Genomic DNA, 13,590 nt, shown 5'->3' with positions numbered 1-13,590 from the left:
TGTGCAGGAGGCAGCTGATCGGTGTTTCTCTCTCATCGATGTTTCTGGCTCTCCATCCCTCTCCCTTCCTCTCTGTAAAAAAAAATCAATAAAATATATTTTTTAAAAAAATTAAGTGATCACAAATTTAGGCGTTTATTTTTGGATTCCCAGTTTTGGCCCATTGATCTGTATGTCATATTATCATGCCAGTATCACACTGTTTTGATTACTATAACTGTATAGTAAGTTTTGAAATTGGGAAGTGTGAGCCTTCCACTCCAACTTTGTTCTTCTTTTTTTTTAAAATATATTTTATTGATTTTTTTTTTTAGAGAGAGGAAGGGAGAAGAAGAGGTATAGAGAGTTAGAAACATCAATGAGAGAGAAACACTGATTCAGCTGCCTCCTGCACATTCCCTACTGGGGATGTGCCCGCAACCAAGGTACATGCCCTTGACAGGACTCGAACCTGGGACTCTGGGACCCTTCAGTCCGCAGGCCAACGCTCTATCCACTAAGCCAAACAGGTTAGGGCTGTTCTTATTTTTCAAGATAGTTTGTCTCTTCTGGATCCCTTACATTTCTATATGATTTTTAGGGTAAGCTTGTCAATTTCTACAAAAAAAGCCAGCTGGGCCCACCTGGAGTGACTCAGTGGTTGAGCATTGTCCCATGAACCAAGAGATCCTCTGTTCCATTCCTAGTCAGGGCACATGCCCAGGTTGCAGGCTCCATCCCCAGTAGGGGGCATGTAGGAAGCAGTCAATTTATGATTCTGTCTCATCATTGATGTTTCTATCTTTCTCTCCCTCTCCCTTCCTGTCCCTGTAATCAATAAAAACTTTTTTTTTAAAGCCAGCTGGGGTTTGATAGAAATGCATTGAATCTGTAGACCTTAACAAAATTAAGTATTCTGATCCATAAACATAGGATATCGTTCCATTTACTTAGGTCTTCTTTAATTTTTTCAACAATGTTTTGTCGTTTTTAACACTTTTTTTTGTTAAATTTATTCCTTTTGATACTTTTGTAACTTGTACTGCTTTCTTACTAGTACTTTTATTTTGGACTGTTTATTGTAGTATGTGGAAATGCACTTGTATCCTGCAAACTGCTGAACTCATTGATTAGTTCTAATGGGTTTTTAATGTATTTCTTATAATTTTCTACATACAAGATTATGTCATCTGCACATAGAGATAGTTTTACTTCTTCATTTTCAACCTGGATGTCTATTATTTCCTTTTCTTGCCTAATTTCCATACAGAACATTGAATAGAAGTGGCAAGAGTAAAAAACCTTGTTTTATTCTAAGATTATGTTTTAAAAATATATCCATTTGGTCATATTCTTGAGAAACTTAAACTCACGGTAGAGATGAAATTAATATGTGAAATTGAAGGTGAAATTTATGGGTGGGATAGCTTGTGGTGGGCTAGAGTAACTAGGGAAGATTTCCTGGGGGGAAAAACAACAATTTGTGATTTGGCTTGGCTGTAGGAGGTCATTTTTAGGCATGCTTGGATACTTGAACATAGAAAAAAATGGGGAGTAAAGATAGAGATTCTGTAGAGCTATTTTAGGAGAGAGCAGTAGTTGGTCATCCAGAGTGCTGATGGCTCTCCTACCACTGCTCAGCCTGCCTGGCTTCATTCAGCTCTCTGGACGGTCTACACCTTCATTCACCTATTAGTAACCCCCTAAAGCAGGGGTCCTCAAACTTTTTAAACAGGGGGCCAGTTCACTGTCCCTCAGACCGTTGGAGGGCCGGACTATAGTTTTTAAAAAAAGCTATGGGGGGCGTGCAGGAGGCAGCTGATCAATGTTTCTCTCTCATCGATGTTTCTAGCTCTCTATCCCTCCTCTCCCTTCCGCTCTGTAAAAAATCAATAAAGTATATTTAAAAAAAAAAAAAAAAAAGCTATGAACAAATTCCTATGCGCACTCTGGGCCCAGGACGAGTCGGCTGCTAAGCAGGACAGGCAGCGGCACCTGGCGGGCTGGATAAATGTCCTCGGTGGGCCGCATGTGGCCCGCCGGCCGTAGTTTGAGGACGCCTGCCCTAAAGTATAGTGTTGCTCAAAATGGGTCCACTGCCTTTTGCATTAGAATCACCCAGGGCAGTGGTCGGCAAACTGCGGCTCGCGAGCCACATGCAGCTCTTTGGCCCCTTGAGTGTGGCTCTTCCACAAAATACCACGTGCAGGCGCACACGTACAGTGCGATTGAAACTTTGTGGCCCATGCGCGGAAGTTGGTTTTTGGCTCTCAAAAGAAATTTCAATCGTTGTACTGTTGATATTTGGCTCTGTTGACTAATGAGTTTGCCGACCACTGACCCAGAGGGATCTGTTAAATGGACTGATACCTGCTCCTCACCTGTGGTGCTAATTCAGAATCTCTGGAGGCAGATCCTAGGAGTCTGATTCCCAGGTGATTCCTATATATCATGAAGTTTGGGAGACACTATCTTAAAGCACCTTGTGTAGCATCTGTTCCCAAGTTTTTCCCAACTCATTCAGGCCCCCAATTCTTAGTAGATGATCTTCCCGCTGACATTGTTAAAGTCAGAGTCATTCAATATTTATGGAGTTCCCTCATCTTCCTTCCTCTTTACTTCAACAGACCAGTATCTCTTCACTTTTTATCTTTTACTGTCCTTCTCCCTTCTCTCTTTAGTTATTCATACCCTTGTTCCCATCCCTTCCCACCTGTCAGCAGCTGGCTGGACAAGAAATTAGACTGCTGAGAACAAAGAGTTTGAGCACCAAGAGAAAGAGCTGGAGAAGGCCTACCACAGCATCATTACAGAGCTGTGTCCACTTGCAGGGGCCAAGCCAGGACTGTTTTGGTGGCTTCCCAGTAGCAGAGCACCTCCCTCTGCAGACACCTCTATTAGATCGCCATCAAAGAGGGTGACCAGGCACGGACAGGTGCATATTTGAAGGGCTCACATTTGAGACCAGATCAGTACATAAATCATATTTGAACTGCTAAGCATTTCTGGGCATTCTGAATCATTGGGTATGTGAATAAGAGAGAAATAGGCACTGTTGTATTTTAGCACTATGTAAATCAGTGGAAGATACAATTTACATGCTATGGAATACACATATACATGCGTATACACATATATATCATTAAAAAGTCAATTCATCAAGCATCATCAGTCTCCTCTTTTTGTGGCTTCTCTTCCACAAGCATGAGAGATCTTCCCTATTTTAGAAACCCTTTCGCCTGGCCCTTCTGCCTCCTCTAGCCATCATCTGATTTCCCCCTTCCTCTCCAAGTTAACATTCTCTAGTGAGGGGGCAGCACCCATAGCCTTTACTGCCTTGTTACGGCATCTCCTCTTCCTGCTCTCACAACTGCAGTTCCCACAGAGGTTCCTAGTGGTTTCCTGGGCGCTAAGTCACTGCTGTTTTCTTCAGTCCTGATTGCCTCCTCCTCTGGTGTCTGTTCTTCTACGCTCCATTGTGTGGCTCTTCCACAAAATACCACGTGCAGGCGCACACGTACAGTGCGATTGAAACTTTGTGGCCCATGCGCGGAAGTTGGTTTTTGGCTCTCAAAAGAAATTTCAATCGTTGTACTGTTGATATTTGCACATGGCCATTCCTCAGAGGCTGACCTTGGCTCTTTTATTTTTTCCCTGTGCATGCTCCCTGGACATCTGGTCTCCTGACTCCAACTCTCACACGTGTGAATGACCTCTAAATCTTTATCTCCGGACCTTTGTTTCTAACTGCCTGATAGACATTTACTCCTAAGCGTCCCCTAACATCTCAAACTCAAGACCCAAACCCAGACTGCTGTTCCTTAGCATGTTATGGTCTTCCCCACTCCTTTCTTTTTTAAAATATGTTTTTATTGATTTCAGAGAGAAAGGAAGGGGGTGGGGGAGAGAGAGAGACATGGATGGGCTGCGTCCTGCATCCCTCTCCCCTGGGGACTGAGCCCGCAGCCTTGGTAAGTGCTCCCACCAGGAATTGAACAAGTGACCTTTTGGCTCATGGGACTTTGCTCAATCAACTGAGCCACTCCAGCCAAGCAGCCTTCCCCAGTCTTAAATTCATATCACCGATCGAAACATTAGCCAGCTGCCAAAGCCCAGCGTAGACTCTCCTCTGGGGAGTCCGCCCGAGATTTCCAATCTGAATTTAGTTCTGTTCCCTGAAACCATGAAACAGATTTTTCACCCAGTTCAACTCCCTCTTAGTTTGTATGTGGAAGATGAGGCCCCAAACCGTTAAATACCTGCTTAGGGACATACAGCTAAAGTTCTTAGAAACTCTCTCTCCAGTGCTCTTTCCACTCCACCAAGCAGTTTCTTAATGCCTTGAGTGTTTTCAGTTGCTCTTATGGCAAATAATCATACACTGCCATGTGTACATGCTGGGGTACTTGTAAAGTTAGAAGATCCTGGAGCGACCTTCCATGTTTCTCAGGTATCACTGAGCTCCTCATTGTGCCTATTTGAGGAGTCATCACTTAGTTAGTGCTCAATAAATATTTAATTGCTGAATGAAAGAAGAGAAAGTTGCCTTATAGATTTTCCCTGATTAGGGCCTAGCCCGGTACAGGGTAGATGTAGACGCTCAGGAAATATTTATTGGTGACGAGCAACTGTAATGATCAGGCTGAGGTGTTTGGACTCTTCTTAGGCGGTGGGAGCCATGCTGGTTCTAGGCAGAAGAGTAGGATTTAAAAAGCACCATGTTAGGAGGGTTCAATCTGGCAGCAGCAGCAGAAGTGAGGCAGGAGCTCCAGGAGGGAAAAGAGGAGGGATTGCTTGGCTGGCAGCTTTAGGAATGGAGAGGAAAAGACAAACAGGGACATTCTGAAGGGAGGAAGGATAGGGTGACTGTGATGTGGAGAAGGAATGGGGAGGGGGGTAGAGAATGGTACAGAGGAGAGATTTTGCTTTGAAAATGGTATTGCTCTTTTTTTTAATTAATATTTTTATTGATTTCAGAGAAGAAGGGAGAGGGAGAGAGAGATAGAAACATCAATGATGAGAGAGAATCATTGATTGGCTGCCTCTTGCATGCCCCCCACTGGGAGATCAAGCCTGCAACCCAGGCATATGCCCTTGACCAGATTTGAACCTGGGACCCTTAAGTCCGCAGGCCGATGCTCTATCCACTGAGCCAAACCGGCTAGAGCAAACAGTATTGCTCTTGACGAGGGGAGAGGAGTAGTCTCTGAGGAGCATGCTCTGTGGAGGATGTTCGGTACATAAATGCTGTGACACATTCATGCTCTCAGCCTAGTTCTTAGCATAACCATTTCAAGTAGGTGTATTTATCTTTGCTTATGGGTCAGAACACGGGCTTGAAACCATTAAATCATCTTCTGAACCCAGTGTGTCTGACCTCAAAGATTGTTCTTTCATTTCTCAGTGCCTCCCAAACATATAGGAGGAGACAGATTTGGAGCTAAAATTATAAAATTAAATCTGTGCTGATTTGAGGTGATGGTGGTATATCATTGTGACTCTAATAGGCCCATCATATTTTCTTTTAGATTAGGAGCATCCAGAAAATCATAAGTCCTTTTTCCTTGTCTCTGTTCATCTAGAAAGAACTAAGTTGGATGCAGAAAAAGACATCTCAGCAGAGTTAAGAGGCCCCCAAATGGATGAGCCCTTCTATTGGGGAGATTTTTAGGGAACTGGGCTCCCTTCCTCTAAGTCTAGATTTGCAGGTAGACAAGATACCTTCTTCCAGGTTCCAGGCCTCTCATTAGTCCTCACAATATCTCACAGTGAAAATATCTTCCTTTCCTGTGGGGCCTGCTGTTTTATTAGACCTGTTCAAGGTCTTTTCTAAAGTAACTTCAGCTGGAGCTAAATAATTGAACATAGAACCACGAAATTCTTGGTCTGGTCAGCCCAGGCTCGTTCAGAGCACATAGAAGGAGCCGTCTTCTACTTCTATCAAGTCTTTCCCTGGAGTAGCTTGGGGATGTTCTTTCAGGCTTCTGTATGCTAGGCTCTGGGCGAGGTAGGTACTGGACACACTGGTAAACAAGGAGGACTTGGTCCCTTTTATCTGGGAAATGTCTAGACAAGTCGATACACAATTGCAGTGCATGCTAATACGTGCTCTGATAGGGGAAGTACATTTTTATCCTCCAGTTCCCCTCTTTGAGAAAATGGACGGAGATAGTATAGGGTAAGGATATTCTAAAAAGCCTCGGGCTGGTGTCTCCCTGGTCCCAACCATGCCCAAGTTATGTTCCATGTGCTGGATTCAGTGGATGAAAGGGGAAGGATTCTTTTGGTGTTTTTTGTTTGTTTTCTTTCTTGTTTTTTGTTTTTTTAGAAATCTTATATTGGTTTTCAAAATCAGGGAGAAAGAGTTTTAGATTCTATACGTCTAGGATTATCAGCACAGAGGCCCAAGCGCTGCCTGGAGAGTTTGTTTCCTAAGTGACATCCTCAGTTTGTGCCTCTCCTCTTAGTCCTGCAGGTGGCGGGAGAGGGTCTGCCCAGTCTGCAGAGCACAGGAGCCGGCTGGCTCTCAGCTTGCAGCCCCACTTCCCAGCCTCTCTCCCTTTTTCAAAAAAGAAGTCCTGCCCAGGAGGGTGTGGGCGGGCCTCCCGGCAGCTGTGCTGCTCAGCCAGGCTGCCTGCTCTTGGCTCAGCAGGCAATGAGCCTCTTTAGAGGCTTTGTCTGAGCCTTTCGGGCTCTCTCCTCCTGGCACTGCTTGGCTCAGGAAAGCAGGAACTGAAAGTTCTCCCTTCTCATCTGCCCCTGCCAATGGCCCTCTCACTGTCACCTGCTCTCACTCCCTACCTAGAGCTCTCTTCTACCCCCAAAGGCCACAAACACCGGCTCTGAAGCCCTTGGTCTCGGGAGGACTGGGAAGTGGGGGGGGGGAATGTCAAAAGGATGGTGGCTCTCAAGTTCCAACTCCCTGCTTTTAAAAAATTAGTAACTGAAAAAAAAAAATTAGTAACTGTAAGTAACTTATTGCACACACGCTCTTAACCAATACCAGGCATTGTCTTAACCATTTTATGGGCATTGCCTCATTTAAAGTTGACATCAACCCACCCTAGCCAGTTTGACTCAGACTGAAGGCTCCTAGGTTCCATTCCAGTCAAGGGCATGTACCTCGGTTGCAGGCTCAATCCCCAGCCCTGCATGTGTGGGAGGCAACCAGTAGCTGTGTCTTTTACATCGATGTTTCTCTGTCTCTCCCCCTCCCTTCCACTCTCTAAAAATCAATGGAAAAATATCCTTGGATGGGGATTAACAATCAGTCAATTAATCAATAAATTTGACACCAACCCCAGAGGTGGGTACTCAGGCACCCCGTTTTGCAGATTGGCTATACACTCTCAGAGTTTGTCATTGAGTTTGAAATCAGGAGCATGTCTTTGAAAAGCTAGCTGGGCTCTGGCTTCTGTTTTCTCTGATCTTCTGACTTTTCCCATAGAACATGAACTCTGAACCCATCCAGGAAAAGGGCAGCTGGCCATCAGGGTTCCTCTGCAGGCCTCTCATAATATACTAGTCTTCACTCTTCTCTCCTGATTGAATCCATCCCCACCACCACCCCCAGGCTACATAATCTTTTTCTGAAATCTGACACCTTATTCTTTCTCTCCCTCTCCCTGCCCCTCCAGGACCCTGCTGGAATCTTTGAACTGGTTGAAGTGGTTGGCAATGGAACCTATGGACAGGTGTACAAGGTGAGACACTAATGGTACAGAAGTGTGACTGTCTTCCCTGGGGCCCTCTCAGGAGGGGTGGAAGAAGTATATTCCAGGTCAGGAAAGTGGAGGGGTTATGGGAGATTGCAGAGGCCGGGGATGTGGGAAAAAAGAGAGAGAAGAGAAGAGAGGAAGAAAGTAATGAGGGAAGGAAGCAGCAAGAAGTGGGATGTTTTTGCTGGCTTCTGCCCGACTTTAGAACTATTGGTGTAGCGGGGACAGGTTTGGAGTTGAATGGGGTGTGGGAAAGGAACAGCTGAAGGCAGAGGGAATGGTATCAGAGCTCACTTGGGAGTCCAGAGTAAAGCTCAGGCCAGAGGTGCAGGTTTGGCCTGACAACAGAATAACCCAGGACTTGGAATGGGTGGGATCCAATGAGTGACCCTCTGCAGAGGCTTTCTTGAGCTCCCACAGCTGGTCTGCAGCAGGGTGGGAGCCGAAGCTCAGGCTTTCTGCCCTTGAGGCCGCCTCTCTCCCACAGAAGTGATGTTTCCTCAGCCACTGACTGTACCTTCTGGCCTGACCAGCTCGGCATTCTCGTGTGGCCTGATCTCTGGTCCCACTTGAATGGGGGGAGGTGGCCACAGCAGAGAGATGTTCAAGGTGGATGCTGCCCCAGAGAATACATGCGGGCTTCTTTGTCTCCAGACACAATGCTGGGTCTTTTCACAAGTCTCCTCTGTATCTCCAGGGCCTGTTTCCTGGGTCACTAGGACCACCTGCCTTTCTCTTACCCTTCTTCCATGTAAGCTTTGGGAAACAGGCACCTCCTCCCCCCTTTCCCCATCTCTTGCCTAATTGTTGCCATGGAAATCCTAGCTCTGTGTTCTGCTTTTCTGGGCTTGGGGTCTTGAATGACTGCTGAGGATAAAAATAATCCATGGCCTGGCAATGCCCATGTTCATCCCCATGAGGGGCTGCTTTCCCTCACTCTTCCCCAGGAAGCCTTGGACTTTCCTGTCCAAACCCCAGATGGCTTCTGCTAGGAATATTAGGAGGAGGGAGGAAGAGACAATGGCAGGGCCATCCTATATATAGAAGTTTCTTCCCATTAGCTCTGGTGATGGGGCCATCGACATGTTAGTGTTTCCCTAAAATCTCAGCTCTATTTTCTTAAAATATGTTTTTTATTGATTTTTTTTTAGAGAGAAAGGAAGGGAGAGGGATAGAGAGATAGAAACATCTATGAAAGAGAAACATTGCCCTAACCAGTTTGGCTCAGTGGATAGAGCATCGGCCTGCGGACTGAAGGGTCCCAGGTTCAATTCCAGTCAAGGGCATGTACCTTGGTTGCGGGCACATCCCCATTAGGGGGTGTGCAGGAGGCAGCTGGTCGATGTTTCTCTCTCATTGATGTTTCTAACTCTCTAGCCCTCTCCCTTCCTCTCTGTAAAAAAATCAATAAAATATTTATTTAAAAAACAAAAACAAAAAGAGAGAAACATCATTGATCAGCTGCCTCCTGCACACCCCCTACTGGGGATCGAGCCTGCAAACTGGGCATGTGCCCTGACCTGACCGGAACCGAATTAAGTGACCTCTTGCTTCCTGGATTGATGCTCATCCTCTGAGCCACAGCAGTGAGTTCGGCTCTATCTTAATTCTTTCCTGTCAACAAAATAAAAAGCCTGGGGGCAGGGAGGAGCCAGGGGAGGGTGCAGATCCTGGGAATAGCCTCCTATCCAAAGGGGGCTTGTGTTGCATAGAAGATGCAAAGAGAGGCAAAGACCCTCCCTCCTCAGCATCTTTCCCAGGTCCCTCCAGCTCTATCTGAGGATGGAGAAGATATCCTTGACTCCCCACTCTAACTTTCAAACGGTAGGAAGTACAAGCCAGAGAGGCTTGAGTATGAAGGGAGCAGCACAGAGCTTGGAAATCCAGTCTTGGTAGTTTTTCTGTAGCCCACTGTTAGTCCTGTGACCAACCAGTAAATTGAGGTGTCTAGCCACCATGATGGGGCATATTCTAAGATAGAAAAGGCCAAAAGGTGTGGCTCCTCCCAGAATCAAGCCCTCCGGGAGCATGACCCAGGCCCCTCTATGTTTGCCTTTCTGTGCACAGGGTCGGCACGTTAAGACTGGGCAGCTGGCTGCCATCAAGGTCATGGATGTCACGGAGGTAAGAAGCGGAATGGGGCAGAGGGGGATTGGAGCATTGAGGATGGGGCTCACCTTCTCCCATTCACTCAGGATGAGGAAGAAGAGATCAAGCAGGAGATCAACATGTTGAAAAAATACTCTCACCACCGCAACATTGCCACCTACTATGGAGCCTTCATCAAGAAGAGCCCCCCTGGGAACGATGACCAGCTCTGGGTGAGAGTGCCCCCTGGCCTGCACCTGCCCCTCCTTGCCCTTTCTGTCTCCAGGCTGCTTGTTTGGAACTCAGCATCAGTACCCAGAGTCTCCTGGCCAGCCTTTTCTTCAGTCCCACAGCCTCTCCTGTGTATGGATTGAGGGACCTCCTGACCCACACTTTGCAGTCTCTTGTTCTCTGGGCGTTTTGGTGGCAGGGGTTCTGGGGCTCCCCCCACCTTTGCCCTAACCAGTGCCTTACCCTGTGTCCAACAGGCACTTCATAATTATCGAGCAATGTAATCCTAGCAAGGGCTGGGAAAGACCACAGGGAGGTTAGTTGATGAGTTCTGCACTGGCACAGCCCCTAGGAAAGCAGCAGACCAAACTCTGTGGTAGGCGACAGATAGAGCTTGGACCCCTCCTGACAGGGTACAAGCCTCTGTGATTGTTCTAACCAGAACTTACTGCTGCTCTTTCGGTCTCCCCCAAATTCCCTCCTGGCCCAGAACATTTCTAAGTCATTCACCCTCCCTACCTGGGCACTGGTGCCAGCTGATTCCTCAGCCTCGCCCTCTCTGGTAGTCAGCCAGACCCAAGGACAGAGCAGCAGGGAACATGGCAGTGGCTGGGCAAGGTTGGGGTGGGAGGCAGCAGGGGATTGGTGTTCATGCCAGGTCTCCCCTTGCAGCAGTTGCCAGGTGAGTACTTATTTAGCACTTTCTGCATACCCTGCACAGATAAGTAAGAATCATGGTTCCTGTTTCTATGCAGTAGTCTTTCTGTAGGTGCCTGCGCACGCGTGCGCACACACACACACACACTCTCTCTCTCTCTCTCTCTCTCACATTCACATTTCATACACACAAAGGAAGGTGAAGTAAAGGGTTAGAGAGGTTTACCTGCCAACTGTACCTAGTGAGAGATCCTTGAGGACTAGAGGTTAGGTGCTAGTGACCAGGCGCCCCCTTCTGGACCTGTTGGACATTGTCCTCCCACTATGCTATACTCAGATGTGGAGCATATGTAAATTATTTTTGCATATGCAAATGTCCACATCTCTTCCAACCTTTTTCTGTGTTGGGTGTGGCTTTTAGAAAAGGTACAGTGAAAATATTTCCACAAACATGCCTGTCACCAGCGGGACTTACTTCCCTTTTGGCACCTGCCTCTGGGTCTCTGGTTCTTCCCTAGAGATGGCACAGGGAGCTCTCCTCATCTCCCCACTTTAGTCTTACCTCTGTTTGTGGAGTTTCCCCCAGAACACTACCAGGTTCCCTCAGCTCTCTGGTAGACCCTGTGTACTGTTTTTGTCTCTAGCAGACTGGAGAATTACTGGTTCTAGCCCCTTTCTTGACTGGGATGAGAGGTTGGCAAACTTTTTCTGTGAGGGACCAGATAGTAAATATTTGGGGCTTTGTGGATCATACTGTCTGTCACTACTCATCTCAGCCATTGTACCATGAAAGCAGCCATAGACAATAGAGTGGGCATTACTGTCTCCCCCAGGACCTTTATTTAGGACACTAGTTTGCATGTCCTGTGATCCTCTCTTTATTCTTTTCAGCCATTTGAAAATGTAAAAAACATGCTTAGCTCATTGGCCATAGTTTGCTGACCCTGCTCTAGAGCAGTAGGGGTTATGAGTCCCAAAGAGGATCTGATGAGCACATTGGACCCCTCATTTTGTCTATAATTTCAGGGATTCCTTGGGCTCCTACTCTGGACAAAGACCATGTCCCCAAACCCACCCTCTCTATCTTTTCCGACTGTATTTCCTTCCCCTTTTTCTCCTAATCTCAGGAAGTTCTATGGCCTTTGTGAGGGGGGCATGTGGCCCCTGCCCTTCAACTTATACCAGTTTTGACCCCAAGGCCTCTGGTTCTCCTCTAGGGAGCTGGCAGGGGAAAGGGGCCTTGCCTAACTGCTACTTTTCCTTCCCATCTCCCTGGGACTGCAGCTGGTAATGGAGTTCTGTGGTGCTGGTTCCGTGACGGACCTGGTAAAGAATACAAAAGGGAATGCCCTGAAGGAGGACTGCATCGCCTACATCTGCAGGGAGATTCTGCGGGTGAGCACCAGGCCCCTCCCTGCCTCCTGCTCCTGGGCCACCCCCACTGGAGCTTCTCCCTGGGCATGGACCCCCCTGCACTGAGGAGGAAATGGAATTATGCCCTCTTTTATTTAATTTAATTAAGTTATTGATTTCAGAGAGGGAGAGGGATAGAGAGAAACATCAATGAGAGAGAATCATTGATTGGCTGCCTCCTGCACGCCCCCTACTAGGGGTGGTATCGAGCCCGCGACCCGGGCATGTGCCCTTGGCCAGAATCAAACCTGAGACCCTTCACTCTGCAGGCCGACGCTCTAGCCACTGAGCCAAATCAGCTAGGGCTATGCCCTCTTTTACAGAGCAGGTGGCCTGATGGGGTTGGAGGCTAGAGACAGAGTCCTAACCTTGAGGACTCAAACTGTTGGAGGAGACAAGTGCCTCTGTTTCCAAGCTCTGCTATTTCTCCACTTGCAACCTACACCTGGGAATTCCCAGGAGCCACCACGCTGAGAAAACTCCAGGAAATCTCAGCCTGTACTTTGGGCACATGGTGGAGAGGGACTGCTTCTTCAGCCCAGCCCCATCCAGGCTGATGACCTCCCCTCCCTCTCAGTCAATCCACATTCTCGCTTCTTCCCCCCTCCTCCAACACCAAGCCTAATTCCCCCACTCTCTGCCCAGGGTCTGGCCCATCTCCACGCCCACAAGGTGATTCACCGAGACATCAAGGGGCAGAACGTGCTGCTGACAGAGAATGCCGAGGTCAAGCTAGGTACGCTGATTCCTTCTGGGTGGACAGGCCCTCTCACCTCCAGGACGAGAGGCCCCCTTTCCCCTCTGGGGGCTTAAGTCCCACAACCTGTAGGCTGGGAGGCTTGCTTTCCCATGCCCTCCCCTGGGATGCCCTGCTGTCTGCTGTGTCCCCAGTGCTATGCAGGTCCCTCTGGAGAGCTGGGGTATTTTTATCTGAGGTGTTGTCTTTTCACCTTGGTTTTTCCCAAGTCGCAGGGAGACTAGGTCAGGTTCTTCAGGGTGTTGATGGGATGGGAGAGGTTCCGGGGAGTGTCTAGGTAGAGCCAGGACCTCAGCTGCCTTGGGACATGCCCATGCTGGGTCCAAGATGAGGGGAGCAGATGTGACACTCTGCTATGACCCCTCTCTTCATGTCTTTTCAGTGGATTTTGGGGTGAGTGCTCAGCTGGACCGCACCGTGGGAAGGCGAAACACTTTCATTGGGACCCCCTACTGGATGGCCCCGGAGGTCATCGCCTGTGATGAGAACCCCGATGCCACCTATGATTACAGGGTATGGACCAGAGAGTGTGCAGCATGGGGCAGCCAAGGCAGGAAGTGAGATGGGGGTGATGGATAGATTGAAAATATCAGGGACTTAAGCAGCTTGGGGGACAAAATGAAGGTCTAATGATGTGTTGGCTATGAGGGTTGGGGGACATTTTGTGGCAGGGGAGGTATGGATGGGAATATTGGGTAAGTTGGAGGACGTGCAGGGTTAGAGGAGAGGCCTCAGGAAGGGATTGGC

The 13,590-nt window shown here is 47.8% G+C and overlaps 1 protein-coding gene across 19 annotated transcripts in view; it reads left to right on the top strand.

The window, feature by feature from the left end:
- The window catches only part of MINK1 (misshapen like kinase 1), a 64,105-nt gene that overhangs the window by 36,879 nt on the left and 13,636 nt on the right, over positions 1-13,590 (top strand). For all 19 annotated transcript variants that reach the window (XM_080681677.1, XM_080681671.1, XM_080681686.1 and 16 more), the window contains exons 2-7: positions 7,617-7,682; positions 9,765-9,821; positions 9,893-10,018; positions 11,958-12,068; positions 12,732-12,822; positions 13,226-13,356. In XM_080681677.1, coding sequence (XP_080537803.1) covers positions 7,617-7,682; positions 9,765-9,821; positions 9,893-10,018; positions 11,958-12,068; positions 12,732-12,822; positions 13,226-13,356 — 582 coding nt within the window. The remainder of the gene's footprint in view (positions 1-7,616; positions 7,683-9,764; positions 9,822-9,892; positions 10,019-11,957; positions 12,069-12,731; positions 12,823-13,225; positions 13,357-13,590) is intronic.

Source organism: Plecotus auritus, assembly GCF_963455305.1.
Source record: "Plecotus auritus genome assembly, chromosome: 7".
Lineage (NCBI taxonomy): Eukaryota > Metazoa > Chordata > Mammalia > Chiroptera > Vespertilionidae > Plecotus > Plecotus auritus.
This window is presented reverse-complemented; position numbering and strand designations above follow the sequence as displayed.